This window comes from Leishmania panamensis (genome assembly GCF_000755165.1).
Source record: "Leishmania panamensis strain MHOM/PA/94/PSC-1 chromosome 32 sequence".
NCBI lineage: Eukaryota > Euglenozoa > Kinetoplastea > Trypanosomatida > Trypanosomatidae > Leishmania > Leishmania panamensis.
The window spans coordinates 647,590-660,752 of NC_025879.1; the positions used below are offsets into that span (position 1 = coordinate 647,590).

The following is a 13,163-nucleotide window of genomic DNA, read 5'->3' on the forward strand; positions in this document are numbered from 1 at the left end:
GTGGGAAGGTATCCGTGCCGCAATGCCTTCACCCCCAACATCCTTCACATCCCTTGATTGCCTATAAAACCATTCTCAGGGCGAGACTGAGAAAGGAAAACTGCCGCTGAGGGTGAAAAATATTTCTCTCGCTGGAGTTTTTCTATGAAGCTCAACAACACATGTCAGGCGCACAGACACACGCCCATACAAGGGAACTACATTGAGCACAAGATGAAGACGCACATGCAAGAGGCATGTGCAGGGGGTTCAGAGAAGAATCAAAAATAAAAATATTCTATGCTGTCACTGCCATGCTCACTTTACCATAGGTTTCTTTGGGCAGCCCACGTTTCGGTCACAAGTCGACCACCTCGCATACCTGGGACGCTCGCAGCCCGTCCCTGCTCCCCTCACCGACGTACACAGACGAAGGGTAAATCTCCTTCTGCAGGCCAGGCACCTCCGAGCTCCGCTGCGACGACAATCCGCTCGGTGACGGCGCGTTGGAGAGGATGCGCTGGATCGGATACCGAACGCTTGGCTTCATAGGCGTGCGTGCCTTCACACTGTGATGGGCACTGTGCCCCGTCATGGGGCTCGACCCCGACCCTACGGATGTATTTGTGCCGACACTTGTGTCACGCACATCCGTCGTCTCAGCCATGATGCGCTTCTGTGTCATGGGGATTTCCAGCAGCAGTGTAGTGTCAAGCGACGAGGAAGCGCGTTCCAGTAGGCGCTCCGCTTCGGACGTGAGCTCAATGAAATCGCACGCAAACAGGGCGTGTTGAGGTGTATGACGAAGTGTGTGAAAGAGCGGTGTTTGCCGCAGCCGCACAAAGGATGTGAGAAGCGACATGAGCTGGCCCTGTTGGTGGAGGAGCGGCTGCTGCAGCGCTGCGTCGCTCTGTCGATTGCTCGGCGGAGTCGAAAGAGTGTAGGCTCCTGCCAGGATGGCCTCCGCGGCTCCCGGTGGTGTCCGCGACTTCTCCATTTCGGGGTCGGGAAATTGTGTAGCAACGACGCGCAGGCGACGATCATTATATTTTTCGATATGTGCCGCAATGAAGGTCAGGAGGCGGGGAGTGCATACCACCTCTTCGTCGTCATTCGGCAACTCCTCTTCCTGCTCCTCATCTGTGAGCACGGGTGACATCGAGGAGAGCGACGAGGATGATGGCCGCACTGACACACAGTCGCTAACCTCTCTGCTATCTATCACTGTCGCCTTGCCCGCTTTTCGTGAGGCTGAGCCCAACGAGCCCTCGACGTATGCCACGGTTGAGGCCCTCCACTCAAAGTGGAACGTGGGGTCGATTGCTGTGCTATGCTGAAGGAGATGCAGTACTTCCCGAGAAAGACTGGGGATAAAATCCTCCTCTACTGTCTTGTCCGGCATCGCCACCGACTCCTCCACAAGGTTGCCTTTCGTGAGAAAGTTCGTCTTCATCCTATCCACCAGCCGCGCTACAGTGGCTGCGCCGCAGCGGTCACGCAATGTCAGAGATGTGCGTACAATCAGAGGCAGGTCAGAGAGGTATGTGTACAGGCACATCCACGCCCGCTCATTCCACTCCTCATGCGCCACGTCGTCCACGAGGTGTCGCAGTTGCCGCTCCAGTTTCTGCAGAAAGTACCGCGGGATCACGGTAGACCCCCCCTTGTTCCCCGTCGGAGTCTGCGTGTCTTTGCACACGCGCTCGCCTGCTTGTACCACGCCGGTTGGTGCTGCGCCGTCGCGCAACGGCGTCCATCCCAAGTCAGCACAGTTGATCAGGATGGATTCGTTCGCATTCTCGCCGGTAGGCACAATGGGACTCATCATGGCCGCCGCAAGCCACTGATCGGGCGTGGCACTCGCCGCAGTGTTCATGGCGTCGTACATTGTCCTCCGCTCTGTCTGCGTGCTGCGGTCTTCGCAAAACCACCGCGGATTCGTCTGAGTTGTGGAAACGCGGATGCTGGGTGGCGCCCCACCTGAGCTCAGCAGCGTTCTTATTAGGCCCGGTGCGCCTGCTACTGCTGTATTGATCATCTGACGTGCGGTGGCCGTGGCCGTCCGCGGAGAAGGGCTGCGTTCGACCTCCGCTTCGCGGCCGGCATGGGCATCCTCGCAACACGCGCGCGGGGTCTCGACCGCATTCTCTGCTGTCAAAGACGCCTTGTCCGTGTCTACCGCCGTCGGTGCGGTGAGCGCCGGCGCAGGGTACGGCCCCTGGCTCCCCACAGTGGCTGCGTTGGAGGCGCTTCGATAATACGCGCCATCCTCACCGCTGCCGCTGCCCCCGTGCACGCGGTACCCAGAGCTCGAGACGCCGCGGCGAGAAGCGCGGACGCCAGGGAGGTCGTTGTGGCCAGGGTCCTGCAGAGCGCTGGCGGTGCCCAGAGCTCTTTTGTGTTGCGCGACTGCGTCGACAGTGAGCTTTGGCTGAGGGGCGGCGTCAGAAGCCTCAATACGAGAGGTGGCGCCTTCCGTCCCCACGCCACCGTTGCGGGAATGGGAATGATGCCGATGCGTGTGCGCTTGGAACAACTCGCGACTCTTCGCAGGATGGAAGCGGTCGTTAGCTGTGGCCGTCGTTGGCGTAGCATTGTTGTGTGTGTTATTCATGTGTGCCACACGAAGCCGACTCGAACTGCGGCTCCGCGGGCCAGCAACACCGTGGCTTGCCGAACGGGTCGCGGTGCCTGCTCGCGACGTCGACAAGGTGACACGGCGTCGATGACGCGAGGGGGTGGTTGCCTTCTGAAGCACCAATACCGTTCCAACGAGTACTGCAGAGCAGCAAACAAAGAGAATCGTCTCCTTGTACTTGGCCACTGCCTGCATGGCTTTGTATGAAGGAAGGGGATGGAGGAAGTTGAAGCGCTCGGAAAAAACAAGGAGGGGATGTGCACCTTCGCAAGGCAGCGATATCTATGGATAACGAGACAACAGAGGCAGTGCTACACTTTCTGTTCTTTTTCTTGGTCCGAGGCGCCTCCTTTCAGGCATCAAGGTCAATCAAAACGGCGCAGCGCTGTGATTTGTTCGCCGTACTGTATTGTATGAAGGGAGCCTCGAGCCCGCTGCCTCTCTTGCCATCCAGTCACACCTTGTCCTAGTGAGCAGTTCTAGTCAGAGAGGCGGCAGCAGGTACGCGACAAGGGTTTCAAACCGGCAGTGTTATCACGTGCAATTTCTATGCAGGGGAACTGAAGAACACTTGTGTTCCTCGTAGACCTTGTAGGGGAGGGGGAGAGGGGCGAGAAAAGAGAGAAGGGGTGTTCCAGAGGCCAGACGCTCTACCCGACGGTATTAAAAAAGTGATCACCAAGAAAGGAGCTGGAGAGCGAACACCAGCGGGGGTACTGACACCGTCTTTGTTGGGTATACAGCGCTGCGGATGCTCACAAAAAAAAAAAACTGTGGTTCCTTTGCAGTCTCGTTCAGAAACCACCGCCTAGCTCTACTTTTCTCAGCTCCTCTACAAGCGCGTATGCACAATGTCGAAGAGCACAACGAGTGGGAAGGAGAGGGCGAGTCGATAGAGTGGGAAGGAGCCGCCCTAGCACACGAGGTGAAGAATCATGGAATACGGGTGCTAACCTGAGATGCATGTGTGGCGCACGAGACGCCCGTTGCGTGTCTGTGCGCCTGTACGAGAGTCAACGGAGGAATCTCATGTCCCTGAGAAACACCGCGCCAACACACATTCACGCCTGCGCTAAAAAAAAAAACGTGTGAGCGGGTGCTGGACAGAAGGGGCCTCTCGCACGCCAGGAAGCCTCTTTGCTCACCACTGGCCTTACCACCCATGCGCATCACTGTAGGCACATCTACGGGGTACCACCTAGAGGCCACGCCTCTGAAGTGCGAACAAATGAGAGGAGCCGCTCCCCAGAGCCTATGCACAGACGCCTCGAATTCGCTTATTAAGCGCTCTGAGTACAACAGTCGGTAGGACACACATCCGATCGCAGGCACACATGGGCGCGCTTTAAAGAAGTAGTGAAAGTACCGCAAAATATCGCTTCAGAACGCCCTCTTCTCAGTTCCCTCAGAGAGCGGCTAGGCATGGATGACACACGGCGGACAAACGCTGCAACGCGATGCCGCTTGCCACCTGCGAAGGAAGACCGCGGTGACCGCCTCCGCCATTACTACAGTCATCGGCTGCATATCCAGTATTCTCGCAGAAGTGAGTTCCTTCCGGAAGAACCGTGAGAACACCCGTGCACAATCCCATCAGCCCAGGATGCGGCAGTCTGCCTTCCTGAGGGATGAGTAGCACCAACCCGTCGTCAATCGCTTCTCGCAGGCTCGCCTCGCTGTCGCATAGGGAGCGGACCTGTCCATTGGCCTTCATCCGTCGAAACGCTTGCAACGACGCAGAAGAAGATGCAGCCGCTTCGTCCTCACAGCCATCGTGCTCCAGCTGCACATCAAGGGTCGCTTCATACAAGAAGTCGTGTCCACAATCGAGTAGCCACCAGTTTCGAGGGGCATTGGCTTCGTATGCCTCTTCTACCTTGGCGTGTATCTCAGCCGCCCACTCGTGCGACATGCTCGCCGACCTTGGATCGCCCGGTACTGCAACAGTTGATGCGTCTGGCAGGGCACCGAGGTACATGGGTGGAGTGTAGTGGTGAGAGCCGACAGCGCCGACAACATTAACCTTGCGTCGGCCAACGTAGAAGATGTAGTCGACGAGGAAGGCATTGGCACTTCGAATGAGGCCCCCAAAGTTGCGCTGATCGTACACGTTTTCATACAGGACCGAGAGACCAAAGTAGGAGGCTGGCGGCGACGACAACGACGCGCTCGCGTTTGTGTGAGGTTGTGGGGATGCAGTGAGCACTTGGCATCGCCGGCTGTACCGCAGCAAAGCTTGTCGGTACGCGCGCTGCTGATGCTGTATTTCGTCCAAGCAGCGCAGGTAGAAGACTGGATGAAGGGGACGGTGGTCCCCGCGAGGGGTTGTGTTCACGTGGGTATCGACAACAGGTGTGGCTGGCCGAGGAGACAGCGCATCCGTGGCCGCCAACGCGCTTTCACTTCCGGAGCTCACAGGGGCTGGAAGGGTCTCGGAGAAAAAGGCCTGATATTGGTGTAAACAGCGGCGCAGCTCATCGAGTTCATTGGAAGAAGAGGCACCATTAGCTGGTGCACCATCAGCGGTTGAGTAAGACAGAGAGTCGGCTGAGTAGATCTCGCGCGCCTCTGGACAGTTGGCGTCTATGTAACAATAGAACAGCGCTATGCCCAAGGATGTGACCACGTTGAGGGAGCTGGTGGTGCCATACTGTGGAATGTAGACTACCATATCCGCGACAGGTGCAGACTTTGACTCGGAGATGCCAGCAGGGGCGGTGGCACAGGTAGGATCGGCCATAGGGACTGGCGTTGTGACATCCTTGGTCCGTAAAAGACTTCGGCGGACGCCCCAGTTTTCATGTCCCACAACTAGGCGAATTCCTCCATCATTTTGAGTGGCGGCAATGGGGAGGCGCGTGCGCATGACGCTCTGCGCGCGATCGGCAAAGTTTTCAAGCGCCACTAACGGAGATTCACTAGGCGCTACGGTCGCGATTTTGCCGTGGCCGAAAGGTGGGTAGCGGGGCGGGGAGAAGTAGGCCTCCTCGCCGAACAGGGCAATGCCGTCAGCTAGCGATTCAGAGAGGGGGCCAGTATCGCCGCAGTCAGACATTCTCGACTTCATTTCCGAATGAAAGGCTACTCTTGAGTTAGAGAGGACATCCTTCTGAACGTTGCAGGCGGACAAAACAGTGGGGGCGGTCTCGCGCAACTGTACGTGCTCTATCGCCTTCCACGAGTCCGCCCTCAAGAAGGTTGGTGGGGACACTGTTTGAAAGTACAGGCATGTACGTACGCTATTCGTGGCATTAAAGGCGCTGTGGCACCCTTCCAGACCCACACGCACGCGTGTCAGTGTCCCGCTGAGATCCGTCCATTTCGGCAGACGCTGCGACCATCTCGTCAGCGGGTTGGCGGTGAGCGGGACCGGGTTCTTGGGAGGATGAAGGGTCTGTTTCTGCAGTCGCGCAGATCTCCGCATCCTCTGAAAGAGCAACTGCAGTGGAACAGGGTGTGTCGCGGATCCGTGTAATGCGGAGTCGGCAGCCCTGTGTAGTGAAGTGAATAAGAGGAGAAGCGGGTAACGCCCAAGGTGGGAAGAGGACGGAGAGAAACGTTTCTAAGAGATTTGCAGGAGGAAAGATCGTAGGTAGCAGTACACTTCATTTGTGCTCACCCATAAGACCCAGCGCACTTGCTGTGCGCCAGTCGATTGCCTGTTGAGAGTTTTGGCGTCTCTCTTTCGCCGCTCTCCCCACTTCTCACCGGCGCGGGCGCGCACCCAGTACGGCAGTGCGGAAACATTGCGTATGTTTTCCCTCGGTTGTCCGACTGCGGTTCAATACAGCAGAAGCCGCCTCTGTGTAAGGCGAGGAGTACGGCTACAAATGTCGAGTCATCATCCGCCAAAGAAAACCATGGTTGACCCACAACGCACAGAGAAGATCCCTCACTGCCCAGGAAAGAGCCCTTCTCCCCTCAACGATGGGGAGAAGGGCGTCTTGATGAAAATTCTCCCATTCATTTGGCTACTGCTCACACCACAAGAGCGAAAGGTCCCCGACTCGCCATTCAAAGATGAGGCACCAAGTGGCCAAGCGGCGCGCACGCCTTGTCGTCGCACAAGTGTCACGCTCACATCAAACTAAAAAAAAACTTCCGAGGAAATAAACAGATGCGTGCGGGGTCGCCCGGGTGGGATGTATGAAGTGGCGATGACCTTTGGCAACACGTCTATCAAGCCGAGAGACACACATTGAAGGTGACCATCAGAGGGATGTGAAAGTGGAAGTCCAGCAATGGGAGTTGGTAAACCAGAGAGAGAGAGAAGAAGAGAGTGCGTGCTGGTGCATTTTTCATGGCAAGTGGTTGTGCATATGTGTTCCCTGTCTTTGCTGATATGCTGCTCGCCTTCTAGGCTGCGACTCTGAAATAACCCAAGCCGCAGTTGCTGCAACAGGCCACTTATGCCTCGCCGCAGTGATTTAAAATGGGGGAGGGGGGTAGATAGCACGGTTTGATGCAGCTGTGTTGCAGAGAGGCCTCTCTCACATTTTTGTTTCCCCCGCTCTTGCTCTTCTTCACCTTCCGTCCGTGCGTGTACTACCTGTTGGGACCAAGCAGACACTGAGACTTCCACTCGGAGAGGGAGAGAGAGAGAGTGCCACGCGTACCTCAAACACTACTTCCTTTGAGCGCTAATTCATCATAGGCGCCCACTGATCCAGTCCGACTCACGGTCCCCTTTTTAGTATGACACAAACGCATAAATGGCACGCGTAATGCGCACACCTTCTCTATGGTACGTTCTAGCATCTCCTCTTCCTCAACAAACCGGCAAGAGCAAGACGCGAAAACAGTCAGAGCCTCTTCCGCCTCGATGAGGCCTGATAGGTGAGGACCGCTAAAATAGTGAACGCGGAACGACGAGCAGGGACATCATGCGCCCTTACAGGAACTACCCACATCTTTCCGCGTTCCCCCTTCCATCCCCAAGGACTTATGCGCTGTAGATGTGCAGGACCCCACACGCGACACCGTTAGCAGACGAAGCGCCACGCCGCAGCACGAGGTCTGTATTCGGAATTGTGACCTCCGCCACGCGGAGTTGAAACGTCGGTGACGAGCGCGTCGACCACACCTCCTGGTTCACGACCAGAACCCCCGACGCGCTTGCCGCGTTGTCGAGATCGGCGCCGTCGACCTCCTCGCTTTGGTGGGTGACAATAGCAAACTGCGGGCGACTTGAAGGGAGGAACATAATGTGAGGCAGATACTCCGTCGTAGGTACAGCAGCCGCTGTCGATGGGATCACTAGGCCACCGGACGCGATCGCTGCACCACCACCCTCCTCCTCCCCCTCTTGGTCACCGGCGAGTTCCTCCAGCTTGACACGTTTTATCTTCTCCTTCACACTCCCCGTCATGGCGGTGGAAGGTTGTGCTGAAACATTAAACACAGCCTCCCAACCACGAGAGGAGATGGCGCTCGACGTGCTCGTGAGGGCATCGCCGCTTTCAGCGTCGCTACGGCCACGGACTTTAGCAGCACTGTTGCTCGTCGACACAGCCGCTATGGGCTTCATCTCAAGCAGCTCGTTCTGCGGTGGCACGTAGTCCATGCGTAGGTGTGGGAGGTGCTTTAAATCCACCGTCGTCACTGGGAATCCGTAGAGCGGCGCATACAGACGCCCGTTCACCAGCGCCTCAACAACGCGCCGCAGGCTACCCTCGGCGGTCGGCCAGCGCTCCACCATGCGCTCCCGCATGTCACCGACGACGTCCTCGTTGCATACGCTCACGTGCACCCCGTTGACTGACAGTCGGCATGGGTTCGAGCGAATGAGGATGTCGTCTGTGTCGGCGATCGCATACATGGTGGTGGGCAGCACAGGGACTTGTGTGACGTCGTCCCTGTGCGATACGAGCAGCACCTTCATGTGTGGTAGCAGCGGTCGCGTAGAGTAGTAGTTCTTCAGCGTCTCTTCCAGTATGTCCACAAATCCCTCCATCACCTCATTGAATGTCGCGCCTAGCGACGGCAGCAAGTCGCGCTCAAACTCGCTGGCGAAGGGGGGGATAAAAGGGCCACCAACAACCAGTATATCTGCACCTCGGTGCAGAGCTTGGCAGGTGACCATGCGCAGCAGCGCCGACACGTCGCGCCGTGGGAACGGCCCACTGCAGAAGTGGATGCGCACACTAGAGACGCTGCCATCGGTAAGGCCGCCCGTACCAGCATTCGATGTCATGGACGCAGATAGCAGTGGTCGGTCCACCCGCCATGGCAACATCGGCCGCGATGGTAGGACGAACTCGCGCACGAGAATGCCGGTGAGAACACCTCGGGTACTGCGCTGAAACGGCTCGCCGATGATGCCGACAGCCATCCCAGGGTACAGACCAGTGAACCTCGACACCTGTCGCGTGTAGAGTGAAAGGCGAATCCCATCGCGGACAGCGGCCTCCTCGTCCGCCTCGACGGCCCTCCCTCGCGTTTCCTCCCATGCCTCACCCATCGCCGGCTTCGCTGCCACCCCTGTAGAGGAACGCCCAGTGCTACTATCCAGCCTACCAGAGGTCCGCGCTGAGAAGCCAGTGTGTGATGCATCCTGAAGTAGGGCGAACGACGCCTCTGCCTTGCAATTCGTCTGCCCCATTGCCTGCAGCGCATGCCTGTAGCACTCGTCGTCATCCATGTTCTGTACCACGTAGAACTCCCACGGTGTCTGCTGGGTGGTCACACTCAGCGCCGACGGATCCTGCACCTGCGTCAGAATGCCAACAGCGCGGAACAAGGACCCACCGAAAGTGGGCGCAGTACCTCCGGCCTGGGGGTCCATTCCGGGGACGCTATCCTCATCCTGTGGCTCTGGCTTCACCACTTTATTCCAGCCAGCACTTTCCGTCTGTGTCTTCACCAATCCGTGCCACAGGGGCACGCGGTGTAGCATCTCTTTGTAGTAGTCAATCACATGCTTTCGAATCGTTGGCGCCGACTTGTCTTGGAGGCCGCAGTAGGAGGAGCTCCGGAAGCTGGCGGTGTTGCGCGCCTCCACCTTGACAGAGCCAGAACTGCCGACCCTGCATTGCTGTGGAGTGAGCAGTGTCTTCTCCAGTCGCGCCGGTGGGTGCTCGAGGCCGAGAAGCAGATTCAAGTTGGCTGCAGCCTTCCAGTTGCCCTCCACTTGCATTCTGGGTCAGAGATTGCGTTTCCACGAAGAGGATGAAGAGGAGAGATACACTAAGCGAAAGGAGAGAGGTGTGCCGTCAGAGACTGATGCAGAGAAGCAAACACCACACACAAAGCTGGACTGGCAGCTCACGAAGAACGCGTGCCACTTCAGTGCTGTGGCGAACACAAGAGACAAATTATGGAGGAGGGAGAGAGGAGAAGGGGAGGGGGACCGTGGCAGCTTGTAGAACGGCCGTTGATCTCGGAATAGTGGATCAAAATGAGAAGCGTCGGGCAAGTCCTGCACAAGCGTAAGAGAGAAACACAAACGAGCTCGAAGAAGGCTTCCTCAGGGGCACTTAGGTTGCACGCCGGCAACGCTGATGACCATCACCAAAGTGACGATAACCGAAGAACCGACCCTGCGTGATGTACACGTTACTTGACTCGACCCGGTGTTTCACAGGAGAGCAAGCTGATCCGCTCGCTTGGCGCCATCGTCAGACTCAGCATTGACAACTTAAATAACTCACGTCGTAAGTGTTTTGCCTTGTGGGGGGGGGGGGCGGGTGCAGCCGTTCCTCTTCTTTTTTTTTCAGCCTACCACTTTTTCGTTTGCCTTTCAGAGACGGACGTCACCATCGCGAACGCGCACGTGACAAAATTCAGTGTTGGGTTGGAAGAAGAAAAGTGGAGAATCGTGAGTGGTAGGGGGGAGGGGGAAGGGGAAGGCAGCGCAGGAGATGACCACGCGTTGCTCCCTTGAGGGGGAGACTCAACAGGAAAGATTGTCAAGCACAGCCAAAAAGTGCTGCTTGTCTTTATTTCTCTTTTTTTTTTTGCGACCCCGGCATCTTCCTCCCTCCATAAGACGGAAAGGCACACGCAGACCCTCTCTCTCTCTCGCTTTGCCCACGACCAAATACGCCAACGTCGAGCAACAGCATCAACAGCAACAATGACAACAGGCAAAGTCAAGAGCAAAAAGGGGGCCCAACAAAGAAGAAAATCAAGGAGACAACCAACACCAACGAAAACGTCGTGTCCACGAGCTGGGACTAATCCAGTTGTAGGAGGGAAAGGGCGGCAAATTGAGGGAAAGGCAGAGAGGAGAAGGTAAGACGAAGCAAACAGGAGACGCCACTGTCTTGGTACATTCTCTTGTTCCCTCCTAACAAGACACAAAGGCTACGCTATCCTATTTGTCTCACCCTTGTCCAACGACGAGTGGCGGCTTGTGGGTTTGTCAGTGTACGGATGGTTGCCCAGGGTACGCGCACTGCTGCCTTCCCCGCCCCTCCCCCGCGTCGTCACTGTCTACCCAGCCGCAAGATGTCCGCTGTACCACTCAGAGAATGAAAGCCGCGTGTGTGCAAACGTTTTCTGCTGTGGCACACGCAGGAGACTCTCTACACTAATAGCCTTCGTGAACACACGGCCCCTTTGAAATCAATGTCCGTGTGCAGCTACGCCTCCATCATGAAGGCGCTAACAGCTTCGTCGAGGTTGCGCTCCTTGGCGTGGTAGGCGTCACCCCATGTACCATGAGTCGAAGCCGCCTGCTGAATGTAGCGCTCGGCGTCGTCGAGAGATTTCGCCTTGCAGGCAGTGACGGCGGCGAGGTTCGCCAGTGTGGCCTCATCATTGGAGCGGACGGTCAGCGCATCAAGCAGCGAACGCTCCGCCGCGTCATAGTCCTTGAGACCCATGTGCGCCAGGGCCATCAAGTTTGATACCATGACGCTCTGCCCACACCGCAGCTGCACCTCTTTGAAAGCGGATACGGCGCTGTTGTAGTTAGCCATGAGCACATCAACTGCAGCCTGATGCAAGGCGACAATGCCGCTGTACAGTAAGGTCACGATCGCCTCGCCGTCCACCTGCTCCATGCGCTTCACCTCTTCGGCCGCCTCGTCTGGACGGTTCAGCCGCAGCAGTGCTTCTACCGCTATGCCGTGCAGCTCCACTGTGTAGCGCATGGCCAGCGCACCCTCCGGATTCGGCAGCTCGCCAAGCCACTTCTTCGCCAGCGTCAGCGCCCCAATCACATCCTGCTGAAACAGTAGGGCTGTGGCAGCAAATACAGCCTTGTAGAGAGCGCCTGCCGCCACCTTCTCCGCGTCATTCTGCAGCGCCTCGGTGGCGCTCGCGGCCTGATCAGAGAAGACACCGTAGTCACGCATAGCGCACATCAACTCCGCCCATTTGCGGATCGTCACGAGCAGCGGGTCGCTCTCCGAGCGTAGCTGACTGATGACGGTATCACTTTGTCCAAGGCCGATGTTACCCAGAGCGATCAGAGCGTTCTTCTCCGTGTTGAAGGCGGACACATCAGCTGGCTTGCTCGAGAGGGCTCGCGCAGTACTGCCATCAGCGATCGCCTGGTGATAGTTGCCCACAATGAGGGCGTTGCGCACATCAAAGAGGACGTCCGTCATTTCCCCTCAAGTTCGTACTTTCTGCAGCTTGAGGTGCGACTTGAGTACCTCGCTCTTTCTCTCGCTCTTTCTCAAGCTTCTGCACCTGTGAGAGCTGATGTGCAAGCGTCTTTTTATCTGCTTGGTTAGCACGCACAAAATAAAAGTGGCTCGAGAATCTGCAGACCTGTGCGGCAGCGGCACACAAAAACACCAAAGGGAAAGAGAAAAAAAAAAGTGCGATGGTCTTTAAAGCAACCGAGGAGCGAGAGGAGGTGGAACGTTGTCTTCTCTTGAACGCCGCTATGATCCCGTTCGCTTTCTTTTTCCTTCGTGCCAAAGAGTATATCACGGCGCATGGATTCGAGGCAGAGTCGTTGAGTAAGAGCCAGTTGAATGTCAAAGACACCAACACCAACAGCAAAAGGAGAACCGCGTGGGTGTCGGTGTGTTTGAATATTGAGCGATAATGCAGACATCACAAGAGTGGCAATACCGACCAATGATAGAAACCGAAAGGCGAGTGATTGACGACAGGGAAAGTGTAATTACAGAGTAGCGAGCGTTTAGGGTGGCCTTCTGGTGGTGCAATAGAACTACACGTGCAAAGGACCACGTGGTGATGCAATAGCGTAAGTTCGGCCTAACTGTAACCATCACCTTCTTCACTCAGCCAAGGACTGATTACTTCCGCTGTGCTCGCTCGGGAGCAAAAAGCGCGGCACGGAGCTGATGGTATGACCTTCAATCACAAACGCATTGAAGAAACCATACAGAGCGTGAGTGTGGCAGACCTGCTCGTGTGGCTCAAAGCGACGAACACAAACGAAAGACGTGCAGGCGAGTGTTGGGTACGCCTTCTGTTTGCTGCCTTGTTCGAGAGTCAGTAGACTAAACAGCTACAAGAAAGGAGGTGCACCCCTATAAGGAGTAGGTGTGCCTCTTTGTATCCGTGCGTAAGTGCGACTGAGTCCACGAGACAGAGAGAGCAAGTATACATACATATACATATA

General features: G+C 56.7%; 4 protein-coding genes across 4 annotated transcripts; all 4 read right to left on the reverse strand.

Annotated features, from left to right (window-relative positions):
* Window positions 1-337: 337 nt before the first annotated feature.
* Window positions 338-1,867, reverse strand: LPMP_321790 (hypothetical protein; the record flags this gene model as incomplete). Its single annotated transcript, XM_010703562.1, has 1 exon — window positions 338-1,867. The coding sequence occupies one exon, from the start codon at window positions 1,865-1,867 to the stop codon at window positions 338-340; it is 1,530 nt and encodes a 509-aa protein (XP_010701864.1).
* A 2,155-nt stretch (window positions 1,868-4,022) lies between these two features.
* Window positions 4,023-6,041, reverse strand: LPMP_321800 (hypothetical protein; the record flags this gene model as incomplete). The annotated part of the gene is made up of 1 exon (XM_010703563.1): window positions 4,023-6,041. The coding sequence occupies one exon, from the start codon at window positions 6,039-6,041 to the stop codon at window positions 4,023-4,025; it is 2,019 nt and encodes a 672-aa protein (XP_010701865.1).
* A 1,518-nt stretch (window positions 6,042-7,559) lies between these two features.
* On the reverse strand, window positions 7,560-9,752 carry LPMP_321810 (hypothetical protein; the record flags this gene model as incomplete). The annotated part of the gene is made up of 1 exon (XM_010703564.1): window positions 7,560-9,752. One exon carries the CDS (start codon window positions 9,750-9,752, stop codon window positions 7,560-7,562), a length of 2,193 nt encoding a protein of 730 aa, XP_010701866.1.
* A 1,447-nt stretch (window positions 9,753-11,199) lies between these two features.
* On the reverse strand, window positions 11,200-12,171 carry LPMP_321820 (coatomer epsilon subunit, putative; the record flags this gene model as incomplete). Its single annotated transcript, XM_010703565.1, has 1 exon — window positions 11,200-12,171. One exon carries the CDS (start codon window positions 12,169-12,171, stop codon window positions 11,200-11,202), a length of 972 nt encoding a protein of 323 aa, XP_010701867.1.
* Window positions 12,172-13,163: the final 992 nt, after the last annotated feature.